The sequence below is a fragment of the Dicentrarchus labrax genome, unplaced genomic scaffold, assembly GCF_905237075.1.
Source record: "Dicentrarchus labrax unplaced genomic scaffold, dlabrax2021, whole genome shotgun sequence".
Classification (NCBI taxonomy): domain Eukaryota; kingdom Metazoa; phylum Chordata; class Actinopteri; family Moronidae; genus Dicentrarchus; species Dicentrarchus labrax.
In genome coordinates, this window is record NW_026136710.1 from 7,804,203 (window position 1) to 7,823,416 (window position 19,214).

Sequence of the window (19,214 nt, forward strand, 5' to 3'; positions counted from 1 at the left end):
ACGGAATACTGTTCAGTTGGGTACAAACATGTTATTGATTTTCTGTTTTGATCACGCAGACTGCAGGATGTGCACTAGTGACTGCTTTTATACTACATTTTTATATGTTGTATGTTATTACATGCACTGATCTTATTTTTCAGAATACTCAAGACAGAGTTTACAGATAACATTTTACTCTAACCTCCCCTTGTAGGATTTATAAGCATATAAACACTTCATAAATGGTTTATAACAAAGTGTAATATAGTTATAAAAGGATGTAACTTCGCCTATTTTATATGTTTATACCTGTGTTTTATGCCATTATCATTCATTATTCATTTATACACCTGCCACCACTTCTGGGTTCCCTCATAAGGAGTTATAGTAGTTGACAAACACATTTATAGACATTTATATTTGCTTAAAACAATATTATAGAGGTGTGGTGCAGGGTATATCCACTTCTAAATCCCCTCTGATGTGCATCAATCAGTGTTCTGCAAGCTGGATTTTCTTTTCTATGATGGTGAAGGCATTACCTAGTTAATAAGAATAATAAGAATAAGACTTAACTCAAAATGCATAATTACGTAGACTCACCCCTCTGTGAGCCAGTAAAATCTGCTCCTTTTCGTTGCTAATGTTAATTACATAAAGGTAATTTCTCCCTGAAATCAAGCAATAGAAGTTATATGACAATGTGCAAACACTAAAGAGTAGCATTAAATGTCACTGTTTATAACATTACAAGAGTTTACCCACCTCTTCAGCCACCACTGATTATAGTGTTACAACCTGTTCAGTGTTTATGTACTTATTAATGATAAATGGGGGGGTTAAAGTAACCTGTTTTAGCTGAATAGTTGCTAACGTTGCTTCTCTCTTTAAGCAGTCAAAGATTTTAAGTTTGTGAACTTGTGCCATCTGACCACAAACATCTGGAATCACAACAACACACGGTGCAAAAGTGTGACGGTCTCTTGGTTTCATCAAAAGCTGTGCGCAGTTTATATTTATTGTATTCTAAATTTACATTTAAAAAAATGTCTGCCCATGTCTTAGAACCATTATGAAAGTTAACGCACAAATTCAATATACATCTCATTGTATTTTACATAGAGGGTAAAAGTATAGGCATGAAGGTGGCATGATTCATATCAAGGCTCAAAAGAATCAGAAAACAACATGAATAAATAGAAAGTGCTAATCTTAGCAGAAAAAAATAAGAATGCCTTCTCCTAAAAAAAAAAACCAATAAAAAACAAAACAAAACTGCAGTGTGGAAAGCCTCAAGCTCCGGTTACCTAGCAAAGAAATTCATACAAGCCATCTAAAGCATGTGGTCTGACACTGGGCCTGTACACAAGCAGAGTGAATGCCAGAAACTAGTGTGAAAGAGCAATGGACATACTGTAGTTGGGCATCTGTACTTATCTATAAATTATAAAGTATACTGTGCCTAAACAGCTTATCACTAAACATTAACATCTAGGAAAAAACTTTTCTTCTGTTCCTAGTATTCATCGGATGCTTGTAGTTGCAGCGCCGCTGCCGTTAGCACAGCGACTGACGTATTCAGACAGTCGTCGGAAAGAAAAGGCGCTCTGGAGAGACACACGCACACAAACACACACACACACAGTGCAGCATTTCTTCAGAAGCTACTGCTGAATCCAATCGTTTTCTCTTCATCATATATGCTCATTCAAAGAAAACCTAACAAAATATTAGATTGTTAGATTTGAATTTCTGCATGTCAGTTTTGTAAACTACTAAATTTTCAATAGTTAACTGTGTTTGAAATTTAAAAAACAGTTGAAAGCTTTGGGATATTTAAAAAACAAAAGGAAAAAAAAGGTTTTAATGACATTGTCATTAAAAGTCATGCACGCCGCAAATAACTGCATGCAGTAGTTATGGTAACCCATCCAAGCACTTTTTTATTTATTAATAGTCATAAACACACACAGCAGCTTGATCAGAGGAGCCTATGCCCTCTTGACTTTTGAATGTGGAGTATTTATACGGAGATCCATTTGCATGTCACAGGAAGCAAAGGTCTGCCACAGCTGCCTGTAACATTTACCTGATAAAGAAAAGAAAAGTTATGTGGATTGATTATCAACTTCATATATATCTTATATATATTTATATATTTCTCTTCTTTCGCTCGCTCACTCAGTTGCTATTGCGCACTCGCACATTTATCCCACTTGCTCTCATTTATTTTTGTTTACAATGTAACAAAAATGGTGACAGGCCTGAAATTACAATCACCAAAACAAAAACAAAAAAAGAAAAGGAAAAAAAAAACAAACTCAGAAAATAGAGGAGGGAGAGAGGAGGGTGAGGCCAGAGAGGACTGCTGCGGTTTGCTGCCCATCACTGACAGTTGCAGCAGAGAGGACACAGTCTGCTTGATGCTCGGACATCAAAGAGGAGGCGGCGGAGGCTCCTTCCTCGTAGAGCTGCTCTCTCTAAGCTGGAGGTTCTCCAGCGCCACATCTAAAGGCATGATATCCACGCAGCCCATGGCTCCAAAGTCGGCGAAGTCTCGACGCTCTTCCTCGTCAGAAGAAGAGCTCTCTTCGTGCATCAGCGTAGACAGAAGCAGCTCCTGGACAAACAGGCTGCGGTCTGCGCGCTCTCCTTCTAGAAACTGACGCTCTGCTTCAGACATCTTAGGTTCATTCAACCTGGGGACAACAGTGATTACATTTAAATACATTCAGATAACGAGTCACTGTTTACTATTCTAAACACAAAAGGGAAATTTAACCAGGTCAATTCACTTTAAGTTTCGATATAGAGTCAGGAGGAACTACTCATTATTCTGTTGATTAACCTGATGTACCCGTTTGCTTACATAGGTAATTAATTATACGACCAAAGACAACTTAAGCATTGTGGCACCAGGAGTCCTCAAAAAACTGAAACTTATGAAGAGAACAGAGGAACAACTAACTGTATTATAACAAGAATTATGTCAATAGGTATTATGATACCTCAGAAAAAAACTTAATTACATTTTATTTTGAAAATTAAGATCAGCTTTAATGTCTGAAAACAAAGTCATCTTAAAAAGGATAAGGCTGATGATTTTCTTTATTTTCCTTGTTGTAAACGATTCCAAAACCAATAATAAATTAATCCTACTGACAACTTTTGTTTGTGTTTGCAAAGCTTGATAGTCTATTCCTCTGTTGTTACAACACATTAGTGAGCCACGCTATTTTACTGGCTGACATGTTGCTTTATTATGATGAACACTGTAGTTTATTTTGAGTCAATCCCATAAACATCATCCTGTTGTCATAAATACTCACTATTGCACTAAATCCACAGCTAAAAATAATCCCCAATGAATGCTGCATTTAGGTATATATCCATTCATTCTGTGTTTAAGTAGGAACCGAGGGATTTGGGGATAAGAGAGGAAGTTGGAAAGTACTAAGAGCGGAACTAACACACTGTTGTTTTATTGACGATAAAGATATTGAATATCGCCCACATTATCCTTTAAGATCAACAGAGTAACTTACAAACAGAACTGTAACAAGATTTTCCTGTCTCTAAGATTTTAGGACACACGATCTGTGCCGATCACATTTAATAAATAAGCTAATAATTTATAACCAATAACATTACTAGAAGTGATTATTATCATACTCCAAACAACAACAACCGACTGGGCTACACTCACCGTGCTAATAGGAACTGGGAGTTGTGGGACGAGGATGAGGGATTGCTATCACCCACAGTGGCAGTGTTGGCAGTTACTGTGCTGGGTGGAGGGATGGTGTTGCCAGTGTTGCCTGGGTTGTTGCTGCGTCGTGTCGCGTGGCGACCCGTCTCCACTTGCTGCCGCGCGGCCTGAGCCTGCTGCCGCTCCAACTGCAGTTGCATCTGGAGCTGCTGGAGTTGGGAGGCTGAAGGCCCTGATGAGTTTATTTGCCCCCCTGCTGCACGCCGCACACCTGACAGCTGAGACAACAACTCTGCAGGAGAAACAACAAAAACAGACCAGACTTCACTGTTGGCTGTTTCTAAATAAATCATGATTTCAAAAGACAACACTGTAGATAACTGGAAGAAGATATGAAGGACAGAGAAAAAGACATGATTGTGTATATTAATTTAACTTGGAAAAGTAAACAACTTGATTGTTAAAAAAATAAATAAACAGCTAGGACTATAATCAGCCATTAGGGGTTTGGTTTATATCTTTTCAGATTATTGTTTCTCTTTTTTGCTTTTCTTAAGACAAGATGAAAAAAGATTAGAGAAAATGTAGATAACTTTAAATAGTAACTGACGATTAAACACTATAAAAATATTAGAGAAAGAAAAATTGGTATAAATATTTGTCTGCTTTGTATGGACAGTTAATTTGAAAAGCATGACAACTACTGTTTTATAAAGATACACAGATAAACTAAACTAACTAAACAAAAGGCAGCTTAAGCTAGTATCAGCTGTTTGACCTCTGCTTTTTAGCTCAATACACTTGGGCTGTAACAGCGGTCAAATATTACAAAACACATACAAAAGCAAAGGCAGAAACATTAAGAAATAATTTTGTTTTCACTTATGTTTTACAATTTGTAGCATTATTGGATTTGGAGCACATTTCCATAATCCACTATAAAATATACCCAAGATGAATTGTTTCCTTCAGATGCCAGTACACACTTTGTATTGTACTGTTTGACTTATTTTGTTTACATTCATGAAACTACTCAAACTGACAGACATCATAAAAACATAATGCTGTGAAAAATACAGTTACTGTTATACAGTAATTATCATTACCCTTGAGATTTATGGTTAGTAGTCATCTACGCAAAGAAAACATATTAGCAATTCTGAAGGCAAATTTGCTAAAAAACTTTCATGTGCACCTGTAGACAGATGGAAATGGAGGGTTATCAGTCCTACAATGCAGAGTTTTGATTGTATATAATTAGTTTTGTGAAGGATTCAACTCTTCCCATCTGGTTCTGGTGGCAGCACCGATGTGAGTACACCAGTATACCACCGATTCTCACCTGCAATTGGGTCCATTGCTTCTCGGTTACTGGGGGTGTAAGTGGAGCTTTGTGATGAGGAGGATGATAGTCCCCCTGTGGAACCGCTAGTAAAGTGCATATTTGTCCGTCGTGCTCTGGGACCGCCCAGTCCTCGTCCAGGGTGGAACATCCGGCGTACATGTCGAACACTGCTGGACTCATCGTAAAGAGGGACTGTTAAGGGTAAATGCTGCAATGTGACACAACGTATGGTATCGCTCAGGACATTTAAACATATACGTAAACACAGCTTAATGTAGAGACTAGTGTGTGGGGACACAGAAAGGATATTAAATCTCTTGGTGCTCTGTGTTCAAGTGTGAGGTGAGCTGTGAAGTCATCTGTGACGTGGTTGGGGTCCCCTCCTGGCAAGGCAGCACATATTGGACAGATCTGAAATCAGAGAGTGAGAGGTTTCGGGTTAAAGAGGAATTCTCTACTCCAAAGAGTCCTTTAACAGAATCAATGTCAGAATGGACATAAAAGATCAAAATCAATGCAGCAATCATGTTTTTTATTCCAACCAAAAATCATCTTTTGTATTCCACAAATTCTTCTTCCTTGTCAAAAACTGGTGCTCTAATTACCCACAATTCAACTCGACCAACAGTTCAGTTAGAGATTCAGGTGTGTTATGCTAATAGCGGCTAATGTAGCCTCGAGTTGCCAGCCTCAAGCAGATATGAGGAGTGGGCGGTCTGGTAAACGTACATCTTCCTAACTACCCCAGAGTTCACCCCTAGATTTATTTAATTTTCAGACTTGTAGTCTTCAGCCCCAACCAACACCGACTTGAGTGACATCACTTGAGACAATTCATCAACCTCACGCAGCTCCCTCTGGAGCCACAAAAGGCTTTCACATCTGCAGTAGTACTCTCAAAGACCTATAAACAGACTGTGTAAGCTCGGTAGAGTTCCCCCTTAAGAGTCAATGAGCGGTCATGAGTAAATGCTTAATGTACCAATATGAGCAGATTTACTAATTATTACAAGAACCGCATATGGGATAATGAGGATATGTTAGTTGACTGAACAATTTGGAGTTAAGAATTCCTTAAAGAGGTACAGGCCCATGTCTCTATTGTGTAGGTACTACAGTAGTATTGTTTAACTTTGGTTAAGAGTGATGATAATCTCTGAAATGGACATCATATAGATATAAACCCAGCAAAACTTAAATCAATGAAACTGAACCAGTGCTTCAATGATTGTTGATAATTTCCCAGACATTCCCCTGCTTTTCTTTGTCTTGTATGATAGTTAACTGAATACCTTTGGGTTTTTAGACTGTTGGTCAAATAAATCAACCACTGAATACATCACAAATGATCAGCTGAGTAGGTGATAATACAAATAATCATTAATTGCAGCACAAAATTAAACACACTGAGGAAAAAAAGTTTAAAAGGCAGCATTACTGTGCAGTGAAACAACAGAACATTTCACCTCAAATTACTTCATTAAAGGCAATAACTGCACACACACACCAGCGTATACTGCGCATCAAATTCTCAATGCACACCCCAGTAAATGACATCCTGTACATTAATGGCTATATACAAACGCAGCAACAGGTTATAGACACACTTCCTCTCTAACTGCTGTTATGGTTCTGTGGGCACAGTTTTTTTTTCTCTTTCGGTTCATCAATGAAAAATGATCTAAAAGAGAAGTATGGCATGAGACCAAAACCAACGATCAACTGTTCCTACAAACGAGTATTGTCTGTATAATCAATCCCTGGCGTATCTTATTCCGTAGTGCCACAGAGCTCAAGTGTTGTCTAAAAACCATCAAAAACACATAAATGAGACACATTGTTGCACTGGGTGACATGTTACTTCATTACAATAAAGACTGCCACTGTACTTTATTTTGAGTCAATCCCACTTACACCATCCTGCTGTAAAGACTCATTAGTGCTCAGATAGTCCTCAACAAATGCAGCATTCATTCCTGTTTGAGTAACATTTGATAAAAACTACAGTGCCCAGCTGTTTCATGACATCATTTAGCAGGTCTAAAAAGTTAAAAAAATATATATATTTGAGCAGTTTTTAAAGACATATGTCCTTAGTAGTAAAAATGTTTAAGAAGGTGTAAAGTACTGAGAGATGGAATAATTTCATTGATAAAAACAAAAGTATAGAATAACGCCAGCCTTATCCATCAAAGCCCCTCACTTTTACACAGTAACACTCTCTCCGGTGTGGAATCAGCAACAAGATCCAACAAAACAGCACACAGAAGATCAACTGGAGCACAAATACTTTAAGCTGGCTCTACCTGTGGGCTACAAGGGTCCGTCCCCCCCCCCCCGCTAGTGGAGCTGCCATTGTCTGTTAACCTGCTAACCAGCCATGCAGGTGTCAGCACTGTCAGAAGAAACCTGACCCTCTGCCTTGCTTTGCTCTGTTTATTCAGCAGAGGACAACACTCATAAAAATCATGCTCTGACAACAAGTAATCCATAAATGTCTTCTGCACGTACATTCTGGGAAGTAATTTTAGCTGACTGAAGTGCAGCTCTCAAAAGCAATAGCAGACTGAACTCTAGTGACGCTGACAGAGGAGAGTAAAAAAATGAATCCATCTAATGATTTCAATATACTGTATGTAAGTGGAAGCAAGCTATGATGCTGGGGCTGCTTACAGCAACATGGACAACTTTTTTTTTTTTTTATTGTGGTCATTATTGATGACTAATACATAAAAATACAGTTTAAAATATGTAAATTGATGCCGTGATCATGTGTGCAGTATACTCACCACCTCTGTGGAAGTCTCTGCATGTTCTGAGGTGACATGCTCCTGTAGGGACGTCTCTGTGTAGCCCATCTTGCCACAGTAAGGACATGTGAATGACTGGGGTTGGTCTACTGAAAAAGTGTCACCTCCGTAATACAGATCTGCAAGGAGACGGTAAACAGAGCGACTGCTATTGTCAATCAATATTTTAATTAACACAAATATGTACCTCTGTAGAACATTACACTCAATACATTGCATCATTCGTGAATGAAAGCACGATGAATGATTTGTAATCACTCAGTAGGCTACAGTTAAGTCATAAAATTTAACAATCATGACATGACACAGGCGTGATAAATTTTCCGTCTGATCACTAAGCCAAACGAGTTTCAGTCTGGGCTTTCAGACAGGTCCTTACCATAGTCTACCCTGGTTAATATACACTGCATGGGGTGCTCTGTGGTGTGTCTTGTTGTTGTAGCTCCGCTCTCGTAGCACGATGCACACAGGTCGTAATCGTAGCAAATTAAACACTTGAACCGTCTTCCTCTAAAGTTCCCTTTTAAACATGCATCACAGCTCACACCTGGGAAAAAAAAAAAAGAGAGAAAATGTAAAGTCAAACAAGTGGAGCCTGACAATAATGTTACAAATTCCTTATATCTACGTCTGCAGGGCCGTGAGAAAGTAATCTCTATCTGTCGGCCAGTCTCACTTACAGGAGCATGTGCTTTGGAGTGGCACCAACCCACAAGTGCCAGCAATGAGGAACTCTGACATTCCAGTGAACTTCACAAGCAAGGCCTCAAAGACGCAACACATACAAACGCCAGAACCACATGAAGCATCTGAAAGCTAATTAATAGCACTGTACACACATTGTCAGGTGGCTTGATGCTTTCAGTATTGATCTAGATATACATGAACCAAACTGGTCAAGAGAGAAAAAGATGAGTGGAGAAAAGCAAAAGCACCAGACATAATGTTAGCCATTTCAAATAGATTATGAATATTATTACACATAATCATATCAAATATTATTGCATCTCTCCGTTTGTCCACAGTTACATGATTAGAGTGAAGAACTGTTCAAGCACTGGCTTACTACTCTACAGACACAACCAGTTATTTTCTGTGAGACTTCATAGTTATCATTACACACAATATTCCAACTCCTGACTCACTGACATTTCCTTTGAAGGGAAAACTGCCTTATTTGGTAAACCTTGGATAATAGGTAAGCAAGTATTAAGGGGAATTTCCTTTCTTCGAGACAGATCTGACATCATGCAAGGAAAACCATCGAAATATAAAAAGATTTATTAACCAAAACCAGGCCTGAACAAGCAAATCAACTGGCAATATGCAGTTATCAGCAGTAGATGTTGATTGAAGGTGGGTCGCAGCAGATCAGGTTTTTACAGAGGCTGACAAAAACAGAGGTATTAGTACTGAGTAGTATAAAGCGTGCCTTCCTCATGTGAGCATACAGCCCTCTTACACAAGGAATTTTGAGTGCATGGAAAATCATTGAGTGTTTTCAATTGTAAAGACTAGCCTTCCCACTAAGGGACAATTTAACAAGTTATGTTGTTGGGATGTACCCTTTTTTTTTGTTGTCTTACTTCAAACAAGGTAAAGCAACGTTGGTCCTGTTGGGGTTTACCTAACTGTATTGTGACACCTTAGCAACTTCTGGTGTGATTAAACAGGATAACCTCCTGTGTGGCCTGCTACAACTAACGCTATGTGCTGGGGACTGAAGTGAGCCAATTTTACACCTCCGTCCGGTTTGCAAAGTTAAAAACATACCGTAACTTAACCCTAGGGAGCTAGTAGCAAGCCAGCTAAGCCCACTTAAATTAGTGACTGGTTTATGGTCAGAGGCCTCAGACTTTCTGTCTTCTTCTTGATGACAGTGCATTCACTAACAACATTGGGTTGTGTGGCCAGACGGGACAGCTAGCGTTAAGAGCTACGGGCTCTTAAATTAACACCCAAAATGTAAGCAAAAGATGATAACAGCTATATTAGGGAGACACCGTAGTGGGCAGCTACCGATAATGTGAGCGGCAGCATTAAGTCGCAGCAAGCTACACCAACGACTCCTTCATGTTAGCATACAGTAGCTTGCTCGCTAGCCCTGGCTAACGCAAGGTAACGCAGTACCTAGCAACGGCTAACGGCTAACGGCTAAGCTCCGCAATGTTGCCGTCTCATTGCGAACAGGTTTGAGGAGAAGTTACCTCAAATTAGGAGGCAGGGAGATGTACATATACACCAAAGCTGCTGATAGTGAATATATATATGTGTTAGAACAAGCCGCGAAAAAAAAAAACGCACCCCCCCCCCCCCCCTTCTCCCTCTCTCCCTCTCTCTCTCTCCCCTCCTCCTCTTGACTTGAAAAAGCAGTTAGCAAAGAGCTAGCCGAGGAGCTAGCCGCTCAGGTAACGTAGCCACCAAAGCACGGCGCTGTGGACCTGTTTATCAACTCACCCTCATGTCGGGACATCCTACAAACAGCGACACAGCCCCTCTTCGGGCTCCCCAGCGCGGTTAACGGGGTACGATACAGTCTCTCAAATGCTAAAACTGTGGAGGAGGGGTGGTGGGGAAGGGGGGAGAGAAGCCTTCACTCCTCGCCTCTTTTTCGAGCAAGATGGATCCGCCAGCAGCTTACAGTTTGTTCTGCTTCCCCTCCCAGAGTGTCACCGATCGCGGACTGCTGCGGGTGAACGCTAGGCGGCGCACTCCGACGTGAAATCACTCGGGCCGTAAGTCGGTGGTCTGTCTGTCTGTCTGTCTGTCTGTCTGGGGGGTTGACTGCCCTTATTTTTGCCTCGCAGGATGCCTTCCTCCTCCTTTTTCTTTTTTTTTTTTTTTAAATAACATTAAGGCATCATAATGAGAAAGCATGACTACACATACAAAAAAAAAAAAAAAAAAAAGCAGTAGGACAGGATTCTGGTATATTATATGTAAAGTAAAAAAAATAAAATAAATAGGAATAGAAAATAAATAAACAGGCCTGTAGGAAGATGAGTAATTTAACAGAAAATTAGGCAATAAGATCACATTTATATTCCTGTTAAATATTCTTTTAGCATTCTGTGATGTTTTATTAAAAGAATACTAACTGAATGAACACGTTTTCCTTATTATTTATAGATTGGATCAACTCACTTAGTTTCTGAATTCAACCCTGAAAGGTTCACATGATAGACGGGACCTCGAGAACTCAATTGATAATTCTATGAATTTTCTGGGTTTTATTTTTATAGTATAGTATCACATCCTAGATTTCTAGTTTAGTTGAACAGTCGGTTTGAGTAACATCATCTCATCTTCATTTTTATAAAAATGTATTATCAATATCCACAAATTTTGACACAAATTTGTTGGTGGGGGAAATATTTTGCACAATTTTGTAATGTGTTTCTTTCACTTTGTAGGGTATAAGATATTTATATGGGAGAAGCGATGTTGTTTCCATTTTCTGCTAGTTTATACTTTTCCACTACAGTTCAGTGGCAAATATTGTACGTTTTACCCCAATACATTATTTGATAACTTTAGTGACGAGTTATTTAGACGATTCAAATAAAATATAAATATAATCACCATATAAACAATGATTATAGGTTAAAATAATATCAGCCATATTGATTAAAAGTCACCCAGCAGTGTATTTACCATTCAATTAAATTGATAAACACACATAAAATGTTATTGTGAAATGAGCTTTTCTGTATAATGAGTACTTTTACTTTTTACATTTTAATGCTGACCATTTTGTACTTTTACTTTTAAGTAAAATTTAGAATCTATTCACTTGTGGTATTGCTACTTCAGTAAACGATCTGAGTACTGAGTGGAGGAAATTGTCTAGGAGAATAAAATGGACACATAATTTAAAATCTTTGAAAGTGTACATAAGTATAATACTTCAGTAAACGTTTCCGTATATTTTACATTAGATATTGTCTAAACAAATCCAAAAGAATTGATGATCGATTTCCGTAAAAAGTATTTATTTTTGTACACAAGATTCAATTAATTTCTGTGCTGATGAGGACGTTTACAGTCTGACAAACCAGTGCATTACAATGAAGACTTCACAGCAGTGTAAGAGGCTGGGGTGGAGCTCATAACTCTCACTTTGTGCCTTACTCTCTCTCTGAGGGAGCTGATGGAGGCTGACGTCTGAGAAATTAATCCCAGACCACCTCAATCGAACAAAGAGAGACTCATGACTCCTCCCTCGTGCATAAGCCTGACGTAGCCATACAATCTTAAAATGACTATCAGTTACACATTCTGTACATACAATTTATTACATGTGCTTCATGTCAACAGTGGAGAGCGAGAGCTGAGCAGTATTTAAATATTCAAAAGCTGCTTCTTCTTCTTCTTGCCGTCTTCCCTCAGCTTTATTGTATGGCAGTGAGGGAAAAAGTTGAGAAAGAGGCATAAACTCATCTCCCCAATATACAATATAATCTCTTTTAACATGTTGTGTAGCTGTGCAACTTCTGGAAACAAAAACAAGACAGAAAACCTGAAAGAATAACTTTGTAAGGTACTGTGTACCGCATCAGGGGAGACACTGAGCCTGCAGTAACGCTTTGTGTACATGTTGTAGTTTTTCTACACTACAAACCACCGACCAATGAATCCCATTTACTATATGGCAACTGCTGGTGAATGGTGACATATGTATTTCTACATTGGAAGAATTTTTACTTTCAGTTTTGCAAATTAAAAGGTTCAAATCAAAATATGCTACGGTCATATCTCGTCTCAATCATGTTAAAGCCTCTGCATTCAAAACACAGTCGCTCACCAGGCTTGAAACATCACGTTCAATCAAATAAACCCCAAAATAGTGGATACAAACCCTCATCTTCATGTATATTTTCAGTACAGAATAGTTATACTTTCATTTTCTCATCAAAATATAACAATATTTACATATTTGCATCAGCTTTGAAATTGAGAGATAGGCCAGATCATTTTCTTATGTCAAATGTTAATGTCATCATTCATGATACTTGTAGCACCTGAGCAAGATCCTCTTCTCTTATCATAAAAAAAAATCTCTTAAATTACATGAATTATAGCAAACACAATTATGTACATTAATAAGCTTTACATTTTTGAGCATTTACTGATATTTACAGTACAATCAAAGTTTTGGATTTTGAAGGCACAGCTTTCTGTATCCCTCTGTAACCAAGGTGACGCTAATGACAAACATTTAACACCAGAGTTGGGACAAGCCTGTTTTGTTTTTCAATCGGTTAACTAAGATTAAAAGTATTTAAAAAAAATAAAAGCATACAGACAGCACCTTTGCTGAAAAAAAAATCTTGTGTTCAGGTCAGTGTCTTTAGCCATCATTTTGAAATTAAGGATGTGCCATGTTAGATTGTTAAAAAAATTCAGCAAAAATACCAAACAAAAACTAAATGCGCTAAAATGCGAAAAAGGTACAGTGTTTCATAAAACTAATCAAAGCCCATGAGCTTTAAAACAAGAGTCCAAGCTATCAGACAGACATGTAAAGTTCACATATTGTATGCCGCACACGCAAATAGACCTTTGGACATTGATGCTGTAATGACATAGAAAAAATGTGAGGTGGCATAGGCGACGATGGATGTTCATACCGAAAAAAACCTGAGTACTTTGTTCCTCTAAAGCTGGAGTGCAGCTGTTGTAGCTCTGAAGGTTTTGTAAAACTGCTGTATGTAATACAGATATATGCTACTTTGCCGACAGATGCCTGGTAAGTGATGGGTCCTTCCTCCTCCCCGGCTCCTCTTCTTGAATGCTTGACTGACCTGTATACTGTATATCTGCAAGGAAGAAGCTGATCTAGAACAAATAGTATTTGCAAATACTTACGGTTTACAATTAGCGCCAACAACTTCATGCAATTAAAAGGAAATGTCTGTTTAAGCACTCTCTGTGTGTGAGACCATCAGTGTTGCAACCTAGTGATGATCAGAGGACAAGGGTTGAGAAGTATTTGCAAACATTATTTGAGCCAGGCTTGCACCGGAAACAGTGAATTGGTAATGGGGTTTTCCAGGTCGTCGCCATGTCGTAGCACTGAGGTGTCTGTGGGTCTTATGGCGTCTCCTCAGACTATTTGTTTAAAACTCTTTGTGAGACCTCATGGCTCTGGAAGCAGTTGGTCACAGGGCTGCTTGCTGCTGGATATGTGGACCCCTCAGTCCATCATGTCCTCCTTTGAGTAGTCCCTGGATTTTCTCTTGAAGAAGCCCAGCTGGAGGAGAAGAAAGCTCAGTTATAAAACTACCTAGTGAAACAGTTACTCTGTACAGATGTGAATCAGCGTCTAGAGTAAAGGACTAGTTCGACATTCGAGGAGATATTCTTGTTAAGAGTTACTGTGGATGAGAAGATCAATACTACTTTCATGTCTGTCTGTGAAATATGAAACTACAGCTAGTTAGGTTAGCTTAGCATCAAGACTGGACACTGCTAGCCTCTAGGCTCTGTCCACTAAAACTCATTTGTGTTATATACCATTTGTTTAACTACAAAAACAAAGATTCCTGGATGTTAAGCCACCAAAAAAAACCATGAAGACAAAAAGAAAAGTCACTGAGGTCGGCGTTTTTTGTGCGAGAGGTGGCATCTGATGCCATGCAGAAGCCCTAAGATAATATATGAAGCTCAAAACCATGATGCAGTTTTATGGCTAAATATCTTTGGGTGGTACATATTCTCAGTTTACCTTCCATTGGCAGATGAGCCCAAAATGTCCAACTGTCCATATTATAAAACACATTCAGAAAAATTATATCAGTGTTATGTGCCAGACTATTTGGCCAGGAGCAGTGACTGGGGTGAAGGAGTCTTGGCATTACCATGAATTCAGCACATAACCCTCATAAAACCACAAATTGTATTTTTACACTTTTTTTTATGGATTAAGCAAACAAGATATAATAAAGAAATGAATGAGCATTACAGGTGCTGATGGAGTCAGGCTAGCTAACTGTCTCTGGTTGTAGCTTCATATTTAACAGAAGATATGAAAGTGGTATCGATCTTCTCATCCAACCATCGGCGAGAAAGCAAGTGACCTTAATTCCCAAAATGTTGAACCGTTCTTTTAAAGCCCTTTTAAATAATGAACTGAACTGTAATATTACCTTCCAGAGAATGAAAATGACAAGTGCTAAGATCAGCAGTCCTATCAGGATGCTGATGATGATTATCCAAATAGGGATTCCTCCTAAGGTCTCCTTCGAAACCTGGATCTTCACCTGATTGGCACAGACATACAGTATATAATGTAAATGCACACATACATGCAAGCATCTAATGACATAACAAGACAATACAGAAACTTTCTGACTTACAATTCTGTTCCTGTCACTGGTGCTCAGTTCAAACAGGTCTGTTTGTTTGGTTCCCAGCGTGCCATTCACCGACATGTACAAACTGGAAAACTCGCCCTGTAAGATAAATCTCCTTTAAACTTTTGCTTTCCTGTCTGTCAGATCAGTCAGAGAGCCATTAGTCACTCTGCCTCCAACATTTTCACTTTGTTAATCAATATTTTTCCCAGGACAAGCCATAAATAAGCCCCCACGTGTCCCCTTAAACCCACCTTGATGAACGTAGGTTTCCAGACTCTGAATGTGACGTTGACCTGACTAATTCTAGCTTCGGGGATGGAGCAGGTAAATTTTGCACAGCCGAGGTTTTCACAACTCTGTAGAGCAAATCAAACACACACAGTAAGATGGAAGCACACTGCTTATTGTAAGGTTACAGCTAGTTATAAGCTTTAATTTAAGTATTTAATGCATTTAAAAAGTACATATGTTGACTTGATGCTGTGCAGATGCTTAAAGATATGAACTCAGATTTGAATGATGTAATCTTGATGTGTACTGTAAACTGACTCTTGTTCACAGCTCAACAATTAAGAGGGACCTTCACAAAGACACACAGTTATTTCAGTCTAGCTGATTGATTGTAACACTGGTTAAACCTGAAAACTAACTTGCAAGGACTTGGTTAGTCGAAGATCAGTTTCTATAGTAATTTTGATGAGATATATTTAAAACTCCCTCAGATCCAGAACCCAGACCTCAGACCACTCACCAATAGGAAGATACTGAGTGTTTCTTTATTTGGATTTGGATGAATAACTTCTGGGTTAATGTTTTGAGGGTTGATCCAACTGGCTGCATCACATTTCACCTGGAGAGAAAGAAGAGTCAGGTATGAAGGTGGGTCTGTCTGTTTAGATACAGTTACACAACTGTGTGTGTGTGTGTGTGTGTGTGTGTGTGTGTGTGTGTGTGTGTGTGTGTGTGTGTGTGTGTGTGTGTGTGTGTGTGTGTGTGCATACCTGTGGGCTGGTGGTGACGTGTGTCAGGTACAGTAAGTTGTTCTGCCGAGGAGACAGACGTGGATACGTCACTGTGAGGTCAAGGGGTGGAGTCACCATATCACCTGACTTCTCCACCTGAAGAGATGTGAGATGGAGAGAGTGAAATAGAGAAAAGGAAGGTGTAGCCTTCATTTAGCAAACATCTGCATGTAGCTGTATACTCTGTTTGTATTAACAGATCACCAGGTATGATCTCTGTCGGCAGATGTTACCGTATAGCTGATGTTGACCTCCTCGCCAATCATCTTGGTGTCATTGAATACACTGGAGAATACTTCACCCTCTTTTACTACAATGTGTTGATCCACGGGCCACCTAGAAGATGCATTTAAAAAAAAAGTTCAGTCAGAGACAGATGTTCATATATCAAATATATAAAAAAGAAGAATGTGTCAAATACAAAAGATAATCTCTCTGCTGCCTCGATTTTGATCCTTTCCTTTTTTTCTTCCTCCACTGTGATACCGGAACAACGTTACAAAAGTGCAATGCTAAATTGGTGGAGTACACTTCTGAGGGTATATAATCCATTCCTAATAACTGTATTAAACCTGCATTGATTCATTTTCTGGCCACTTGGGGAGACAGAAGTTGTAAACACAAAACTGACATGTAAAGCATGTGTAGCAAACAGCCACCTGTTTACACTTGCAGCATGTACGGAGCAACATTACTGTTAATTTGGAGTCGTGTCTGTGTCCAGCTGATGAATGTAAGTTCAATATTCAATAATATTTGCTTTCTACCAACTCCTGAGAAAATATCTGGATCTTTAGCTGCTAAATGCTCCACGATGTTCTCCGGGTAGTCGCTAACTGCCGTTTGGTACTGAGCAGGGCTGCACAATTAATTGAAATATTATTGAAATTTCAATACGGCCAAGTGCAATATGCAAATCACAAAAGCTGCAGTTTTTTATAGCGGTACAACAAAGTACTGTAGTGAGAGTGGGATTCCCTGGCCTAAAAATCTTTTTTTAAGATTTAAAAAAACATTTGTTTGGTACAAAACCATCATGATTTAAATAGTTTAATGCAATTTTCTGTCATAAATTCTGTCAAAATAATTGCAATGTGATGTTTTACCATATCATGCAGTCCTAGTACTAAGCAGGTAGTGTAAGCTGAGAACAACACTGATTAGAGCACTGAGAGTGTACTTAAACAGTAGAGTCACAGGCTGTAAAACCAATAACAATACGCTGAAATATGCTAACAATGCCTACATCTCATTTACATGAATAGAACAAGGCTGTCATTAATGTCACCTGTGCTTTTCCCGCAATGACAAGTCAAAACATCCACCATTAAAGCACTATCAAGATCAATGTGGCAGAGGAGCAGTGTACATGATCGGAGACCAGCTACTCACACTGAGAATATGAGTCCAGCCTCATACTTCACAGGGATGGAGATATACACCCTGTTGTCATGCATGGTAGAAGGGAGCTCATCGCTGTCACTGTGGGAAATTTGAAAAACACATTTGTACAATTCAAAAGCAAATGAAAACATTTAGACATTTGCCCCAATCATTTTAGGCAAACAGCTTCAAACTGGAAATAAAATATAAAATTTGGTGCTGATTTTCTCACCTTGTAGCTGTCACGTTGATCTGAATTACCTCCTGAATATGTTTCGGATTGACCTCAAATTTCACTTTGAACATTTCCTGTGGATATTAAATCATACCTTTAATTATCAGTAATAAAGATGAAATATACCTAAAATATTGTACAGGTAACATGTAGCCTGGAACCACATGTATGCGGAAACGTACCTCTACATTGCTGCCCAAGAAGGGGTATCCAACAGCACACTCCACTTTTGTGTGATTCAGAGTGCAGTCCTTCTCCGGCTGAAAATACAAAATAAAACACATTACACACCTCAAACCACACACATTAAATGATGCAGACAGAGAAGTTCTAGAAATCTCACCTCTACTTTAACATAGTTGATGTTCGGTGTGAAGCTGACGATGACTTTAGTGTTGTATGCGTTGTCTTTGCTGTTTCTAATGTTGATGTTCACGTCAATCTTTTCTTTGTTTGCTTTGATCAGCATACTGGGGAAGTAAATGAAGACTGTCATCAATGCTTGGTTGTGATGCACAAATCTCCCCACAAGGGTGCAGTCATGCACTGGAAGGGTTTTGCTACTTACAAGATCGATGTACTGAGCTGTGAGTGACTTCAATATACAACTATAACAAAGTGTCTTAAAACAATACTCACATTTCTATATGCACAAAAAGAGTTATTGGTCGCTGTAATTGTTCCTATTGTCCACACAGGCCAAGAAGAGATCCCTTCCTAATGTAATTCTTATGTAAGTGATGAGGGACGAAATCCATAGTCCCCTTTCTGTGCAAGTTCAGATGAGGCTAAGATGAGTGTGTATTAGTCTAAAAAACAAGATATCTTCCAAAGTCACAGTCGTTTAGTACAAAAATCCCTCTTTGTGGACTGTTCAGCCACTACAAAGTAGCAAAGAAACATTATCCCGCTTTATTTGGCTAACTTAGACTTCTGGAGCCTCATATTACTTAGAAATCCATTTTTGCACGGAAAGAGGACTCTACATTTTCATCTCATCTCTTACAATCTCATTATGAAGGGATCTTTGAGGCCTGACAGGAGGAACTATTGCAGCAGCCAGTAAGTCTTTCCATGTAAGTATGGGCATGCTGATAATGTTTAAGGACAGAACAAATATGCTTTAATGCTAATTTCACTTACCTTTTTACACTAGGCTCTGCTTTGAGAGAGAGGTCAGCAATGCACTTCTCATCGCTTCCACAGTCCACTAAGGGAATCTACGAGATAGAGAAGCACATTTTCGAGATGTAAAGCCATATCTTAAATCTTAAAGCCCCCCTCCAGTCAAAAACATATTGTTTCTCTGTGAGCATTAACATTAAATCAGAGTTTAAGATGCACATGTGTGAGCATGAATTTGTGACAGC

At 38.8% G+C, this 19,214-nt stretch overlaps 2 protein-coding genes and 1 long non-coding RNA gene across 6 annotated transcripts in view; 1 reads left to right on the plus strand and 2 right to left on the minus strand.

The window, feature by feature from the left end:
* Nucleotides 1-963: 963 nt before the first annotated feature.
* Nucleotides 964-10,522, minus strand: kcmf1 (potassium channel modulatory factor 1). 3 transcript variants are annotated; one of them, XM_051412517.1, is made up of 7 exons: nt 10,304-10,522; nt 8,226-8,393; nt 7,826-7,965; nt 5,346-5,447; nt 5,034-5,217; nt 3,689-3,983; nt 964-2,681 (listed from the first exon to the last, which is right to left on the minus strand). In XM_051412517.1, the coding sequence occupies exons 1-7, from the start codon at nt 10,317-10,319 to the stop codon at nt 2,417-2,419; spliced, it is 1,170 nt and encodes a 389-aa protein (XP_051268477.1). In that variant the 5' UTR covers nt 10,320-10,522; the 3' UTR covers nt 964-2,416. The 3 variants fall into 3 exon arrangements, with proteins under 3 accessions (XP_051268477.1, XP_051268478.1, XP_051268475.1); XM_051412518.1 differs by lacking the exon at nt 10,304-10,522 and adding an exon at nt 10,054-10,124; XM_051412515.1 differs by lacking the exon at nt 10,304-10,522 and adding an exon at nt 8,527-9,098.
* On the plus strand, nt 10,510-19,185 carry LOC127370451 (uncharacterized). 2 transcript variants are annotated; one of them, XR_007886237.1, is made up of 4 exons: nt 10,510-10,581; nt 15,927-16,083; nt 18,311-18,431; nt 19,001-19,185. It is a non-coding gene; the product is annotated as an uncharacterized LOC127370451 (long non-coding RNA). The 2 variants fall into 2 exon arrangements; XR_007886236.1 differs by lacking the exon at nt 15,927-16,083 and having other exon boundaries at nt 10,511-10,581.
* itga1 (integrin, alpha 1) overlaps nt 11,822-19,214 on the minus strand; it is a 49,066-nt gene continuing 41,673 nt past the window's right edge. Inside the window, exons 19-30 of the mRNA XM_051412514.1 lie at nt 18,988-19,064; nt 18,188-18,314; nt 18,027-18,104; nt 17,842-17,918; nt 17,619-17,708; nt 16,460-16,562; nt 16,206-16,322; nt 15,956-16,054; nt 15,456-15,560; nt 15,205-15,300; nt 14,995-15,108; nt 11,822-14,099 (exon numbers count right to left, since the gene is read on the minus strand). Coding sequence (XP_051268474.1) covers nt 14,043-14,099; nt 14,995-15,108; nt 15,205-15,300; nt 15,456-15,560; nt 15,956-16,054; nt 16,206-16,322; nt 16,460-16,562; nt 17,619-17,708; nt 17,842-17,918; nt 18,027-18,104; nt 18,188-18,314; nt 18,988-19,064 — 1,140 coding nt within the window. The 3' untranslated portion in view covers nt 11,822-14,042. The remainder of the gene's footprint in view (nt 14,100-14,994; nt 15,109-15,204; nt 15,301-15,455; nt 15,561-15,955; nt 16,055-16,205; nt 16,323-16,459; nt 16,563-17,618; nt 17,709-17,841; nt 17,919-18,026; nt 18,105-18,187; nt 18,315-18,987; nt 19,065-19,214) is intronic.